General features: G+C 44.7%; 1 protein-coding gene across 50 annotated transcripts in view; it reads left to right on the top strand.

Moving 5' to 3' along the window:
- The window catches only part of ZNF438 (zinc finger protein 438), a 183289-nt gene extending 167613 nt beyond the window's left edge, over positions 1-15676 (top strand). For 17 of the 50 annotated variants that reach the window (XM_081553875.1, XM_081553886.1, XM_081553871.1 and 14 more), the window contains 3 exons: positions 1151-1234; positions 11654-13439; positions 14789-15676. In XM_081553875.1, the coding sequence (XP_081410001.1) occupies positions 1151-1234; positions 11654-13439; positions 14789-15404 (2486 nt within the window). In that variant the 3' untranslated portion in view covers positions 15405-15676. Of the gene's footprint in view, positions 1-422; positions 456-1150; positions 1235-2924; positions 3875-11653; positions 13440-14788 lie in introns of all 50 variants that reach the window. The other 33 variants (XM_081553915.1, XM_081553919.1, XM_081553916.1 and 30 more) reach the window with 6 other exon arrangements.
- The last annotated feature ends 695 nt before the right edge of the window (positions 15677-16371 follow it).

The following is a 16371-nucleotide window of genomic DNA, read 5'->3' on the forward strand; positions in this document are numbered from 1 at the left end:
CAGAATCTCAGGGAAAAAGAGAGCAGGTGGACTTTGTCATCATTTCATCCCCTCAGGGAAAGTGAGGAGTTAACTCTTAAAGGTTCCTAACCTGGAGATGAGAGTAAGTGTTTCCTTCAGCCAGTTCTCTAGTTGCATCCAGAGAATAGTAAAGATGTTGATAGAGGACAAGCTGGGCAGACTTCAAAAGAAAAGGAATCCAGATTGGTTCTACAGCTTTAAAACTCTGATGCCTTCATTTTTATTCTTTATTTTTTTTAGTGATTCAGGTCAGCATTAGCTGAACCCCAGAATCTGTACAGTATATGTGAGTTAGCCCACACAGAGCCAGGCTGGTCAACCTCATAGAAGTAGTTCCCCACAAACCCAGGATCTTGGTGCCAGCAGTGTCTGGCACTTCATTTTCTTTATTTTCTTTCCAGAGTCAGTATCACAGGTGGTCTCTCTGTGTTAAGGTAAGATGTACCTTGATTGAAGAAATGAGAAACCGTCAAGACTTACTAATAAGCAGGAGTTTCAGGGAATAATTATCCACATAACGTAGAAATACATGGTGCTGTACATTTGGACTTAAAATCATGAACTATTTGACATAAAAGTTGAGATATAGAAAAACTTGCATTAAAAAAAAGTCCTAAATCTTTGAGTCAAAGATAAATCAGAAGTGAAGATAGAACATCTATAAAACTCTGCCATAAAGCAGTGGAACCGTTATTTCATTTTTTAAAAATGCAGTTTGTACATTCTTTAAAAAGGTCTGTTCTATGTACATACAGCAAATCTACTTTTGTAGTAATGGTATAAAAATAAGAATATCCTTGTGATTCCAGCCCCTTGCTTTTAACTATACTGCAGTTGAAACATTGTGATCTTCACAACTTCAGTTTCATAATCAGGGTATTTTGACCAAAATCAAGCACAGTCTGCACACGCCCTAGTTTGTTCCAACTGTCTGCAGTTCTGATGTTGAAACCTTGTTCTTTCTGTTTATCCCACTAAGGAAAAGGTTTTCTTCACCAACTGTCATCCCAAATAGTAACTGTTCCAACTGATATTGAAATACAAGATGTAAATAGAAGGGGCCCGTTTTTAACTTGTTGGTGGAAGATTTCTTGCCCTGAGATACTGACTCACTAAAGCTCTCTTGTAGGAGATGTCTCCCTGCTCCCCAGCCCTGTGGAGAAACTGCTGACTCAGAAGATGTTGGAATCTCCTGGAAAGACAACCTGTACAGGTATATTTGTTTATGGGAGTTTGGACTTCAGATGAAATGATGTGCTGCTTTTACCTTGATGAACTTCAGTGAGCAATGCCTTCTCAGGTTCAACTGCTTATTCACAATTCTAGTAATATTAACAATGAAAAGAAGAGTGGGGAAATGGGCTTATCAAGTATCTCAAAAGTTGCCTTTGCCCTGCTCTGTGTCCCCCAGTGATCATTAGCTCTTACTTAAATTCTGATGCTGCTCAGTCATTTTTAGATTTGGGTAAAGATACCAAATCGACTGCTTTGTAATAGTGAATAAAATCTTGCGCACGCTATAGGTTTTTGTTTTGTTTTGTTTTTGCCAAAAAGAGAAATAACTTCATCTTTCTCAAAGAATTAAAAATAAGACTATCTCATAGAGTTTTCAACTGTTTTTCATCAGAGGCACTTGAAATTCAAAATAGTTGCCCCTAGAAATAAGGACTGATAAAGGGGACTTGATTAAAATGAAGGGGAAAGTCACTGAAATCGAGCATTATTAAACTGTATTTTAAATGATAGAGCTTTTTAAATTTTCTTTTCATTTGGGACATTAATTATATGACTTGAAAAGAATAATTACCTGCTTGAATTTAACAAAAACCACATTGTGTTACGTTTTTTCTCACGTTAATATTTTAGGTAATTGGCTTTTAAACTTGTTCATAAAGAATGCTTGTTTTTTCCCACTTCATGATATATTTACATATCTAATTTGTTCAACTTTATGGGCTGTGGTTCCTCTTTGGGTGCCAAATTTTTCTTTCTATACACAAGCTATCTTAAACATATTTCTTAACGATTTCTCCAGCAAAATACTGAAATTCACAAGCGCTTTCAAACTTCTGGTTGCCCTGCCCACACCCTCGAGCACTCACATGTTTTCTCTCCCGAAATGAAAAACTGCATGTCCATCGCTCTCACCCTTCTCCCAAGATGTGACCAGAGTCCCTAGTCCCTGTCCCTCACAGGAGCCCTGAGACCTCGGCTTACCCCACACCCTGAAGGTCTACCAGAGGAGGTGCTTTCTTCCCTGCTAAGCTGGAGAACAAGAGCAATTAGTATCAATACTCAGTATAAACAAAAGCAGAGCAGAGTGGCCCCAGAAAACTGCTCTTTGCAATGCACATCTGTTCACTCCTATTCACTAAATACTGTTAATCTGATTAGCACTTTGTCAACTGCATGCAAAAATGGGGTGGGGGGAGCAGGGCAGGGAAAAGAGAGCCTTGTAGGCTGGATCAGATGAAGCTACCAGAGTGGGTGGCCTCAGAGAGGCTAGAAAGAAATGCTTTACAGGTTTACTGGGAGAATCATTCACAAGGAATAGTTATTTCTTCCCATTTTCCTTCATTGCCCTCTCAACAAAGAAATACCCTTTTAAGGATTCAGTACTATTTCCACTGGGTTTCCCTGGTGGCTCAGTGGTAAAGAATCTGCCTGCCATGCAGGAGATACTGGTTCCATCCCTGAGTCAGGAAGGTCCCCTGGAGAAGGAATGGCATCCCACTCCAGTATTCTTGCCTGGGAAAGCCAATGAACAGAGGAGGCTGGCAGGCTATAGTCCATGGGGTCATAAAGAGTCAGACATGACTTAGCGACTGAACAACAACAACGCTGTTTCCATATGATTCATGGTCAAGATTTGTGCTTTTTTTTTCCCTCCCATAAAATACAAGTGTCAGGAGCCTCATACTTCTTGGCAAGAGAAAGGAGAAGACAGAGGACTTCCCTGATGGTCCAGTGGTTAAGAACCTGCCTGCCAGTGCAGGGGACACAAGTTCAATCCCTGGTGCAGGAAGATCCCACATGCCCTGGAGCAGCTAAGTCGGGACACCAAAACTAGAGACAGCCCTGTTGCAGCATTGAAGACCCATTGCAGCCAGAAAAGAGAGAGAGGGAGCAAGAGTAGAAAACTAATGTCTACTGCAAAACTGACGTGTGGTAGGCCCCACCCTGGCACGTTTATGGATACTTTTTTCATTTAATCCTGACAGCAACCAGATACAATTATGCACACTTCATAAATAAGAACACTCAGGCTGAGAGTGAGTGACTTTCCTAAACTGTAAGACAGAGACAGGAGTTGAACCCACATCTGTCTGAACCTCCAAACCTGTGGTCTTCCCTCTAGAGACTATGATGGTGGCCATCACCATGGATACAGCTTCCAGGCAGCAAGTAGAACTGGGAAGAGCCTTTAGTGTCACCTGGGCCAAGCCTTGAATTCCAGTCTGTTACCTGCTGGCTTTGAAATCTGTATCTGTAAAATGCACATGAGCAGTAATTCCTAACTCAGTGGATTGTGGGGATTAAAGGAGATAATGCATCCAAAGTACTTTGCACAGTACCTGACACATGAAATATGCCTTATCATTGGATTAATGTTGAAGAAACAGCATTGAATAGTGCTAGGAAAGAAAAGGATCTCCTGTGCTCAAAAAAGAATTCTCTTCCTTGCTAGCTAGGCGATGATGAGCAAGACAGCTCTCAAAGCCCGTGCTGAATGGAATGTGCCAGGACATCCCTGGTGTGGCTGCAAGAGGGGAGGGAACGGAGCTGGCTGGGACTTCAGTTCAGCAAGGGCAAGTGTGCCGAGGAGGATGGACTCAGGACACAAGATCGCCAGGTGGGACTATCTTGCTTTCTCTGTACTGTGTTGGATTTCCTGAACTAGGGGTCCTAGTAGAGTGACTCTGTGAGGTCCCAGTGCTATGGATGTGTGGACTAGAGTCGTCTTGGCATCCTGAGTCCTCAGAAACAAAGAACACTGTGCCTATGCTGCCAGCATGCTTTACAGCACTGTCTTTCCCGCCAGCACTCAACACAGCCCTGTAGACGGCACCACAGAGCCTGGAGGCGCCTGGGGGAGCCAGTGGGTGATGGCTCCACATGTTTATAGGTTTTTCAACAAAATTAAATTGAGCTCCCCCCATGTTCAGAGGCCTTTCTTTCATCTCAGACTTCTCCAGGGTTTCACCATAGTGGTTGTAACCAGAGACCATCCTGGGAAACAGTGTGAACCCCAACTAGAACTTATTATTGGAAAGCCACGTGAGAAGGAGAATGGGGATGCCAAGCAATAAAACTGAAAATAGAGTTTCTTAGTCTAATACAGTTAAAACCTAAACAAGCCCTAAAAGTTTGGGCTCTTTTGTGGCCAAGAGTGCTTGGCAGCACTGTTGTTCTGGGCCTAGAGCCAGGGAGCCCTGTGTCAAGAGCAGGGACCCTCTTTCTCTACCTGTTCTCTGCTCTGGACTTAGCCACGGACCTCGGTGTCTCCCTAGATGGAGTGATGGTGAAACCGTGTCCAAACTAGCCAAGGGTCGAGCGGGAGCAACTTTGTTCAGAAGCAGCACCCTGCACCTTGGTTCTGCGGGTGGAAATCAGGAAGTGAGTTATTTGCAGCTGTTGGAGAAGCGCCTGCTTCATGTGCTGGTCTCTTAACACTGCCCGTTCAGGGGCATGTTGTGAAGCAGCCTGATGAGGCTAGCTTGGCTGTGGGCTCATGGACCGCTGACCCTCATCTTCCCTCTGCTGCCTCTCATGTGCAGCCACACCCATCACTTAGACCTGATGGGGGAGATGCACACAGGACCCACTTGGTCCTTTCTCCAGACAAATAGCTGGCCGCCTTATTGGATTCGTCAGAATCCTATGGTTAGTAATTGGTAAACTCAACTTTGAATATCTGCTTCTACCTTCAAGTGACTCTTAGTTTTTCATCAGTTCTCTAATTAGTGGGCTGTTGGAAAGAATCTTTTAATGGTCATTGAAGTTTGGGGATATGACAAGCCATCTCTACTTTCAATTTTTTTTTTCCCCTCTCCTTAAAATTTAGAGATAATATTATATTTTAATATAATATAAAATATATAATATAATATAAAATATATTTTTTATAATATAATATAAAATATATTTTGGAGTTAAGGGCAATTTTGTAAAGTCTTTCTCCCTTTTCAATTAATTAATTTGATTAATTAATTTGATTTATTTGATTTATTAATTAATTTATAATTTTTGGCTGTGCTGGGTATTCATTGCTGCACAGGCTTTTTTCTAGTTGTGGCAAGCAAGGGCTACTCTCTAGTTGTGATGTGCGAGCTTCTCATTGCAGTGGCTTCTCTTGTTGCAGAGCATGAACCTTAGGGCATGGACTTCTGTAGTTTTGGCTCTTAGGCTCTAGAACACTGGTTCAGTAGTTGTGGCCCACAGGCTTGGTTGGGATGTGGGATCTTCCTGGATCAGGAATCAAACCCATGTCTCTTCCATTGGCAGGCAGATTCTTTACCACTGAGCCACCAAGGAAGCCTGAAAATTTTCCCCCTTTTGAGGGGAGCATGAAGAAGTAGAAGCTCGTTGTCCACATTAGAATTAGACGGATGGGGACTTCAGCTGTTACTTAACTTCCTCAAGCCTCTTTTTGCTTAATCTGTTAAGGGGGACAGTAATACTTACTTGTAGAGTTTGCATAAGGATTCACTTAAGAGACCCAGCACAGATTCTAGACCATAATAAGGACTCACTACCACCTCGTTTTCCTTTAATCCACAGTTAGATCAAATTCTCACTGACTGTAAATGTTACTCTTCAAAATAATTATTTTTAATACACTTAACATATTAAAAACAGCCCACATTTAAAATCGTAATACTAAGTATTTGCATTGTAGAATTGTGCAAAATTAATTTTACTGAGTGAGCCTTTCATGTTTCCAGTTAATAAAAGTCCATGTTTAGTGCCTGGGAGTCCTGTGAGCCTCTTTAACTGTGTTATGGGTAATTTCGCAGGATTTCCAGAAATGATGAATGTCAGTGGAAATTTCGACTTACCATTTAGTGCACACTTCTCTGAAATCTGTGATTTAGTAGGTGACAGGTGAGGGGTTTTAGATCACACCATCTGGGAGAGAGGCCTTGTAAATGTGTCGTGGGATAAACCACTGTTGCAGCCGCATAGCTGAGAAAAACTTGCTACAGTCAGACGGTTTCAGTGTTTTTAAAAACTTCATGGCATTTTCAGCTTCTGTAAACCGTCCTGTTGTTCAAACTACTTTAAAAAAAAAAAAAACTTGTGGTTATTATAGCATAACTGACCTTTATTACAAATTGCTTTGTTTTACGTTTTTTTAAGTTTTGTTGTTGTTGTTGTGGATCACTTTTAAAGTCTTCATTGAATTTCTTACAATATCATTTCTGTTTCATGTTTTTGGTTTTTTGGCCTCGAGGCATGTCAGGGATCCTAGCTCCCTGACCAGCACCCCTTCATTGGAAGGTGAAGTCCCAACCACTGGACCACCAGGGAAGCCCCTGCCTTGTTTTATTTTAAGGAGCCAAATGTTGGGAGAGATGGTTCTCAGCACTTCAGTTGTCCTTGGGAGATAATGAGCTCTGATGCTTCCCAGGACTGAACCTTGAGGGGTGGTGATGCACTGCCTGTCAGACGATTCAATTACTTCTCTTATCACTAGTAATTCTTATCCTTAAGTAGGCAAGGAAAGGAAAAACTTGAAATGCTCTCTGTGTCATCTGGACACAGTTATTTACAAACAGATGCACACTTACCCATCACCAACATCCCCAAAGATACTCCTTTTGTAAAACGGATCCAAAAAGGAACCTTCATTTGCCTCTCATTTGTTCAACAGATATTTATAGGTACCTTCTCTGTGCTAGGCATAGAGAATATTCAGTGGAAAATATGCATTCATCTCATCCCACCCTATAGTTAACCCCCACCACTTTGCCTTTACACCAAAGGCCACACTAAGACTAGTTTCTTTGGTTTCCTTTGAGAGATATTCTGTGTATACACAGGAATTAGTTTGTGTTTGTCTCTCACTACGTTTTAAAAAAAAAAATCCAGGTGATAGTAGCTCACATTTTAGAGAGTGTTATGTATCAGTCTAACTCATTCTTCTTTTCTACTGCTGCTTAGTATACCATTGCATGATTGGCTGAGTATTGTATTTGTACCCTGTATTAGTACTTTGTTTCTACTGCTGCATAGTATTCTGTTGCATGGTTGGCTATTAGTACCCTCTTGCTGAACATTTGAGTAATTCCTAAGGAGTTTTTCCCTCTATTTTTGTGGCCTTGCCCTCTTTCTCCTGCTATGATTTTCTTCTAATGAATCATTTCATTCCCTATCACCTCATCATTAATGATTCTGGGAGAAGGGACTCAACGTCACCTTCATGATCTGTTCCACACCTGTTCCATCTGTATGGAATTCCCAACAGATCCAGGCAAGTGTGAGTAAGTTCAGTTTATCCTGTAAGGCCTTATCCTTTCACCCCACAGATTTCTTCTGATTGTTGATCACGAGGCTAATTGATACACTTTTCTACCCCAGGATCTACCCTTTGAATTTCAGGGAACCTGGGGAAAATTGACTGTGTGGCAGGCCCCATACCTGTCACCAAGGGCTCTGTCGTCCCAGGCTGCTCACCGATCAGTATTCTCCCTTGCTGGGATTGTGGTTATCCTAAAGTTTCCTTTGCTCCGAGACCACAATCAGCTTCCTTTTCCTGTGACTATCATTGGTGTTCATGTGAGATTTTATTTCCACTGTAATATAGGAACTTGTGAAGATTCGTTGAAGCATATCTACTTTAAATGTATCATAATTAGCCCTCTCCCTCTCTTCTGGAGCAGCTCAATAAATATAGCTGGCTTCATTGCTGGGAACCTTAACTGTCAGAAGATTGCTTTCTTATACTCGGTCATAAAACCTGGGGAGCCCCTTCCCTGCTGAAGTCTTTGGGGACTTTGAGGTGACCTTGACCACCAGTTGTTGCTTCAGCTGCATCTTTTGTTCTTTGTTATTTCTGCTCCTCGTCACGCTGACAGAGCCATTCTCTGTTCTGAGGGTCAGTTTTTCCACTTCTAGCTTCCTCCTCTAATCCCCTTCTGTTTCCCTCTTTGTGTGTCTGTTTTCTTTAAAGCAATTTCTTCTTCAGAGCTTGCTTGTTTCTTTGTACCCCAATAGCATCATTTGCCATTTTCTCTTATTACCTCCTCAGATGGTTAGTCATTTGGCCTCACCTCTCCCCTTGAACCTTAAAAGGTTTTTTGTTTGTCTGTTTTCTTTCTTTTTTAAAAAAATCATGGTGCTATCCTTATTCTGATGGTGGGCAAGTTAAATTGAAAAAAAGTATTCCAGAGATCTATTCTCTATTTCTTTTTTTAATTTTCAAAGTAATATGGCAATGTTCAGTTTGCTTTTAAATTGTGTGTTTTTTTTCTTTCATTTACTGATGATCTTATTACTTATTTATTAGTGTAAGTATCACTTACAAATTTAACAAGTAATTATCAGATTTCTGAGCACATCCGTAACCCTGTTCCAGGCCCTAAAGAGGTAAATAAACTCCCTATCGTCAAGGAATTCACTTTTGTGGAGGGGGTGTGGGGTGGGGACTGCAGACCATAATGTAATCTATGAGATGGAGTGGGTGCACTAGAGGAGATGGAAATGGAAAGTGGGGCAGGGAGTTCAGAATGGGGCTACAGGTTTACTAAGGCTCTTCTCTTTACTAAGAGAAGAGTTCACCATGAAGAGGCTATTTGAGCAAAACTTGAAGGAAATGCTGCAGCCCTTACTGGGGATGATCTAGGGAAGCAAGTCAGGGTGGTGAGAGCAGCAGGTGTCAACCCTCTGGGACTCAGGTGTGTGGCCCCTGTGAGCATCAGCAGCAAGGCTGCTGTGCCTGGAGGGAACCCGGGGAGGGACTAGGTTGGAGCACTCCCAGGAGCCCAGGGCTCCAGGCCCTTGAGGCCCCTGCAAGGACTTAGGCTCCAGTCTGGGATGAAGAGCCAGTTGGACAGACTTGAGCAGACAAGTGAGGTGTCTTGTGCTGCGATGCATTATTGTCACATATTATTGTATTTCAAGTGGACTTGAGACTAATTAAGGCCAGCACAGCCTTTCTTCCAGCTCTTCTTGCTATAAATACTGTGTATTCTATCACTTAGGAGTAGGAACTAAATAGAAATCACCCAGTGTTTCCTGTTCCATGATAAGTTGTATAGATACAAAGACCATTGGGATTGTCAGTATAATTATTTAATAAATAAGCTTTGTCACTTGGCAACCAAAAGCTGTCAATAATTTTAAGCTCTCTGTAAACTCTCTCAATCCTGGTTTAATGTATTTATTTACAGCTTACTTCAGTACTTTTTCCAAAAAGTAAAAATGAGGTTTAACATGAAAGATGTTTAAATTTAAAAGCTGTGGAAATAGAACTTAAAAAATGAATTAAATTATGCAGGAAGATGAAGCAGATATAGCCGATCAGTTTAGGTGACTATTGTGAGGTGATCAACCAGTCAGTTTACCCATGAACTTCATGGTCACAAAGCCAAAAAGGAAAACAACAGATTACATAATTATGCTTGTCTGATTTTTCCAGCCTTAACATGAGTCTTTTTGCTTCTTCATCTAATGTATGCTATAATACCATGTGAAATATGTTCTAGCATACTTTTTCTTCACCAAACAGTGATTATTGTCTAGAATAAGTTGGTCAGTCAGTACATATTTTAACCCTATTATGCTATTTATTTGTTTATTTGCAGTGTCATTTTTGCTGAAAAAAGTCAATTTTGTGCTAAAATTGTTAGTTCGCTCACTATAGACATTAAAATCAAGGTTGATTTTTAATGTTTAATGGTCTGTTTCATCAGATTGCCAGCTAACTAAGGGAAAAGCTGTATCATTTCATCTTGATACCTTTCACATAACATGACATGACATGGCATGAAGTAGCAGGCAGTTGTATCCAATTCTTTGCAACCCCGTGGACTGTATCCCACCAGGTTCCTCTCTCCATGGAATTTTCCAGGCAAAAATACTGGAGTGAGTTGCCGTTTCCTACTCCAGGGGATCTCTGAACCCGAGTCTCTTGCGTCTCCTGCATTGAGCAGCTGGATTCTTTATCAGTGTACCACCTTGGTAGTTCCTAAACAAATAGTTCTTCAATCCTCTTCCTACAACTCCCAAATCTAACAGGCTGTGACAACAGAAAATGTTTTCAAAAGTTGGATATTAAAACACATTCAGAGGCAAAGCCTAAACTGAAATAAGGACTTTAAAAATAATTTCCCCCTCCCCACTTGTGAATGCTCATATATTTCACTACAGAAGTGGTAATAGGTTTAATTCGGGGTATTATGCAGACTCTACAGGGTGTTATGTAACATCTGCTGTAAGCATCTTATTACTTTTTTAAAAATTGAAAGTGTAAATTCCAAAGCACATCTGGCCCCAGTGGTTTCAGAAAAAAAACCATGGGTGGCAGCCATCTCTAGAATAGTGTGGGTACCTGGAAAACACAAGCTGACTGATACGAGGTACTCAGAAATGAGAAATTCTTCTGCAGCCAGGACTCAGGAGCTCGAGGCCTTAGGGGAGAAAACTGATGATTCAGTCCTTAGAAGCAGTGCATGGAAATGTTTCCATAATTGTCCCCTCAGAGCGGTAATCATGGCTTTTCAGTCAGCCTAATAAATCTCAAATATGAAGTGTTAGCCTGTCAGTTAAAATTGTTCCCATTGGTGTCCTGGAAGGGCCTTTTTGTGTGATCCATGTATTTTTTTATGTTGTCTCTGTGTCTTTACTTATCACTCTGTATCTTTTTGTTTTTCTTCCAACATATGTGTAAGGTGTCACATCAACTTTTTTAATACTGGTGCTTTAATTGCAAAAGCACACATAAACAGTTTGAGAGGTGTGAGAAGAAATTCACAAGTCACATGGGGAAGCGGCCACAGAGCCAGCATTCAGTCTGGCTTGCATCCCTGTGTGCAGGACAGATGGCGCTGCCAGTGGGTCAAATGTACCCTGAAACCGAGTGAGAAAGGAGTCTGGTACAAGAAATGTTTGTTTCCTACCAAAGATACAGTGAGATCCAATACGGGCTTTGTGCTCACAGAGCATAAGTTTAATAGGGAAAGCAAGACATTTATATGAAAGAAATAAGAGTCTGCAGCAGAACATGCCAGAGGGGATGTAGCCCAGAGCTCAGGGATAGAGTGGGGGGCACTGGCCTGTAAAATAAATGGGAGTGAGGTCAATGGGGAGGATGGACTTGCAGAATACAAGGACAGTCCCAGCTTTCAGGATGCTCTGTGTTTCGTAGTAGAGATGAACAAACAGATAAATTACCATGGAAAGTGGTGAGTGTTATGACAAGGGCTGTGGAACCCTGGAGAATAACAGTCATCAGTCCCTGGGAAGGTGGGCAGGAGCTGACCTCCATCTTGAGGAACACTAGCTCTGCACCCAAGGGCAGGGCTGGGTCCAAGGATGCTTCCGGGCAGAGGAGATGGTTGGATGCTTACCTGTGCTCTTACCACAGGACAGTGACCCCAGAGTGACTTTTTATGTTGTGTTGTCCTTGCAGGCAAACCAAATATCCCTCCTGGGGCGATTCACAGTGGGAAAGGCCTGCAGAATAAGAGTCAGTTTAGAACCATCGCTCCAAAGATTGCACCCCAAGTCTTGGCACCCAGAGTGCTGCCAGGCCCTGTGCCCTCACTCTCTGACCAGGCGAATCCAGGCCCTTCCCTCGGCTCCAAGCCCCTGGGGATGCCCCCGCAGAATTACGCGCTGATGCAAGTGGCCGGCCAGGAAGGGACCTTCTCACTGGTCGCTCTGCCGCACGTGGCCTCAGCTCAGCCGATCCAGAAACCCCAGCTTCCTCTGCCCGAGAACTTAAAGCTGCCCATCCCCCGGTACCAGCCCCTGAGACCCAGCAAAGGAGTCAGAAAGAAGCCGGGGCTCGGTTCCTCCTCCGAAAGGGGCTGCAGCAAACCTGCCCAAACCCAAGCAGCCCCTTCCCCACCTGAGCATCCTGAGCCCCAGCACAAGCCCAGCCCACCCAATCCTGCACCAGACCAAGCCCCAGCTGCGCTGACCAACAGGAGTGGCCACCGAGACCCAGGGCCTCCAGGGACCAACAACCACGGAGGTCGGACTCCTCCTGCCACCCCAACACTGGCCACACCAGAGGAGCCCTCCGCCGAGCAGGGCGTCCCGAAGAGGTCAGGAAGAGCGAAAGTTCCAGGCAAGAAAACCCCCAGGAAACCTTCTGCTGTTGCCAGTAAAAAACCTCAAGAACCAGTCGATCCCACCAAAGCCATTTTGTCGTCACCAGGCGTCATTGGAAATGCAGTCCAGGTGCCCTCTTCCGTCCCCACAGGTAAACTGCCCATCCTGCCCTACTCGAGAGTGAAGACCGCGCAGGTTTACAGGAGCGGAGCCGCCGTGAACACTGCACATGTCCCCTTACCTGGGCTCAGGACTGCCGGGGACCAGACCCCCTCCATCCTGGAAGGCTTCAATGCAGCCCCCCAGGTGGGGGACAGGGGACCTGCCCCACCGGCTCCCGGGCAGAGCCCCGGCGACAGTGCCTTCTGTCCAGCCACCAAGCCCAACCTCAACCACAAAACAAAACTGAACGGTGAGACAGCCAAGAGAAAAGAAAGAAAACGCAAGGGCCCGGACGATCTTTTGACATTTCAGGGGAAAAGGGTGAAATGTGTCCTTAGTTGTAAAGACAGCAAAGAAAGAGTCAAAAGTGATCCCCAAGAATCCAGGGACCAAAAACCGGGGGCCGTGAAAAAATACCGGAGCATCATGCCCAAACCTGTCCCGGTCCTGCCAGCCCTGGCCTCGCCTCCAGCCGCCCTCCAGCCCCCGCCACCCGAGAGCCTGGGACACGTGTCTTTCGATCACTCCCTGGTCCCCAAGCATCTGGACTGGAAGGAGGACAGCCAGCCCCCGAAGCCCGACGCTGCCTTCAGAAATGGGTTCAGAAATGGGAAGCCTTGCCACAGATGCCACGTGTGTGACCACCCCTTCCCATCCAGGCAGCACCTCCGTGAGCAGACGAGCGCGCCCCTGGACAGCCGGCCCTACAGCTGCCGGCTTTGCCGCAAGGTGTACAAGCGGCGGGGGAGCCTGAGCGCGCATGTGCGGCTGCACCACGGGGACTCCCGGCCCAGGAAGCTTGTGTGCTGCGAGTTCTGCGCCAAGGTGTTCGGCCACATCAGAGTCTACTTCGGCCACCTGAAAGAGGTTCACGGTGTGGCCATCAGCACTGAGCCCTCCCCCTGCGAGCCGCAGCTGGGAGACCTGCCGAGGACCGGAGGGCAGACCCCTTGCGAGGTGGAGGGACTGGTGGACAGGTGAGTGTGGGTGACGGGGGGCCTGGCGAGAAGGAACTTTCAGATTCCAGATCAGGGTCGGATCCCACATTCTGAAAGGTGAGTTTGGAAAGACAGCCCTCAGATTAAGATTTCAGAAGTTAACTGCTACCACTTACCTCTGTTCTATGAAGAATGGCCTCATTTCTCTTTGGTCTCTGATCATTCATAATTTTTGACCAACTTCATTCTCCGTCAGCCAGGGCACAAGGGCCAGCTTGAGGGATGCTGGAGACCTTCGGGCATGAGATTAATTTTGCATCTGAAATATGGAAGAGTAACTTAACATCTATGGTTACGGTCCTTTTGACGAGTAATTTCCGCCAAACTCATGCCTACAGAATATATATCGAAAGAGCATCGTTTGTCCCAAAACTGGCATACCAGGTGGTAGGGACTCAGCCCCTCTGGTGCAGACCTGCCCCTCAGCACTTGGTCTGTTTCCCCGTGAGGCCAGGTTAGCTGTCTCTTGCATTGTTGCCTGTGCAGTGCTGCTTTCCAGCACTGTAAACAAGGCAGCTGAGTCATTTGAAAGCCTGCCCGGTGGGTCAGAGAGTCCTGAGTAAACCAAGAAAGCACCCTCAGTCTGTCCCTTTTGCTCTGAGTGACGGAGGGAGTTTTTGTGAGATGCATGCACATCAGCACCATGCAAATCAAACATCTTCCAGCACTTTAGAACTTTGGTCCCTCATCATCCCCAGTTGTTCTGATGGTTCTCAATCCTTTCTGTTCACATTCAGCTCAGTCTCTCATAGTCACTAAAAATAAGCTACACCAGTCCTGTTTCTTCCCAGCTTTTCTGGAGTTTCTCTGTGTCTCTTTAGGCATTTCCATTCCCTTTCAGATACCCGTGCCTTTTCCTAAGGTACATAGCCACCTCCCCCAAAGAAACCTCACTTCTGAATGGTTAATGGAGTCCATTTTGATTTTTAGGTAAACTGTGCAAAGTGCATTGGGTGCTCGGGGTTAGGGAGGGCCCCCTGACGAGTGAGGACAGTCGTCTCAGCTGGACCCAGTGGGTTCCTGCAACGCTTGGTACCTCCTGCTCTCCTGGTGGGCACACCTGTTGCCATGGTAACCAAAGAACAGATAGCTCTCAGAAGAGATGCATAAAGGGGGACCCTCTTTGCCAGCCTGGGAGGTCTGAGGCCCCACCACACAGGCCTGACATTGACCTTCACCGTGGCCTCTGTCTCCCACACAGTCTCTACTCTCCCTGCCTTCGACCTCCTCTTCGGTGCACGGTGCATGTGTCTTAGAGCCCAGAAGGCCAGGAGCTGTCAGGAGAAGTTTTTCAGTGAGGTCTGACACATTCTCTCCCCCATTTCCAGAGAGACCAAGTCCAGCCTGGAAGAAGACCTCATGAACCAGAATGACGAGGCCAGGTTCCAGATCAGATGCGGTCGCTGTCAGATCACTGCCCAGTCTCTGGCTGAAATCAAGTTCCACCTGCTTTCCGTTCATGGCGAGGAAGTCCAGGGTCAGTTGCCAGAGGAGAGCTTACCCTCCCTGGGAATCAGAGCAGCTCAGGGAGAACTGACTAAACTGGCTGCTCCTTTCTGGAAACGTCCTGAGAGAAGGAAGCTGCTACGGCATCATCCCTTGGCTGAGGAGCTCTGTGCAGTCCCCAAACTGAAAAGACAGCTCTACCTCCATCATCAGAACGACGTGGAAACCCTTCCGAAAGAGGAACAAGCCCAGCCAGGACCCAGTGAGCCCGGGGGAGACCCCCAGGGCCCCAAGTGTCCTGGCCCCCAGGCTGCCCTACCCCTGCCCCAGCCTGGCTTTAACTGTGTCCTCTGTGTGCAGATACTAGGAAGCAAAGAAGAACTACTTCTACACTGGGAGCGGCAGCACAAGTGTGAGGAACCCCGCAAACTCTGGACAATTTTCAGCACGCTCTCCAGCCAGGGAGTTGTCCAACTTTCCAGCGAAACCAGAAAATGAAACACAGGATCGGGGGTTAAGGAGAGGTGAGCTCTCAGCTGCCTCTGTTTCGTGGAGGTGCTTAAACACCAAAGTCCAACAAGTTAGGATCAGCATTAAGTAGCAGAAGTGATTTTTGTACATAGTTTTATTTTATTATGAAATATGTATGTACATATGCTCTTGATGCATATTTTTCTAACATACACAGTTTTATTTGAAAATTCTATGTCCTGTTAATGTCTGAGACTTTTATTTCAAATTCAATAAAAAGATAAATTTGCAGACTGAAATGAGGTCTATTAGGCTGTCCTTCAAATACAGTTTTTAGTGAAAACATGTGTTTGTGTGTGTATGTGTGTGTGTCCTGTGTTTATTCACGTATTTTCTGTTTAAGTAGATTAATGTGATAAATTTCCAGGTGGGAAAAACATTTCAGTCTCAACCCTGGCATACTGTTGATCTTTATCAAATTCTCTGGTTTATTTGAATATGCCATGGAGCAGCATAATTAATAAGGTTCTTATCTATCATAATTGAAGATCCATGTTTTCAGGACTTTGACTTTTTTAAATTCTGTTTTCTTAAAAGCAATTCCCCTGAAGATGATATGCCAGTCTTTATACCAACAAAGTGCTCCCTATCAAAGTCATCAGACATTTTTTAGGACTTCAGCTAATAGAGAAACCACTTTTTGGGTAAAGGGTCATTCTCAAAAGGTCTTTTGAGGCAGAAAATTTACAACCCAGAGAATGAACAGGGTAGTTCAGCCCAGATATCAAGGTGTGTCAGCTGCCTCTCCTCCCTCCCCGGGAAGTGCTGTCGCTCACTGATCAGTTTTAGATGCAACTGTGCCTTTCAAGCTCAGGTTCTCTTTGAAAGTCAAGAGTAAATGACTGCCTCTTAAATTCCTGGGAAATTACCTAGAATCAGGAAAATCACCATCTGAAGTCTCTGGCCATCCTGACTGCAAAATCGTTTTCTCAGA

This window comes from Giraffa tippelskirchi, chromosome 13, assembly GCF_054371585.1.
Source record: "Giraffa tippelskirchi isolate mGirTip1 chromosome 13, T2T-mGirTip1v1.2.pri, whole genome shotgun sequence".
Lineage (NCBI taxonomy): Eukaryota > Metazoa > Chordata > Mammalia > Artiodactyla > Giraffidae > Giraffa > Giraffa tippelskirchi.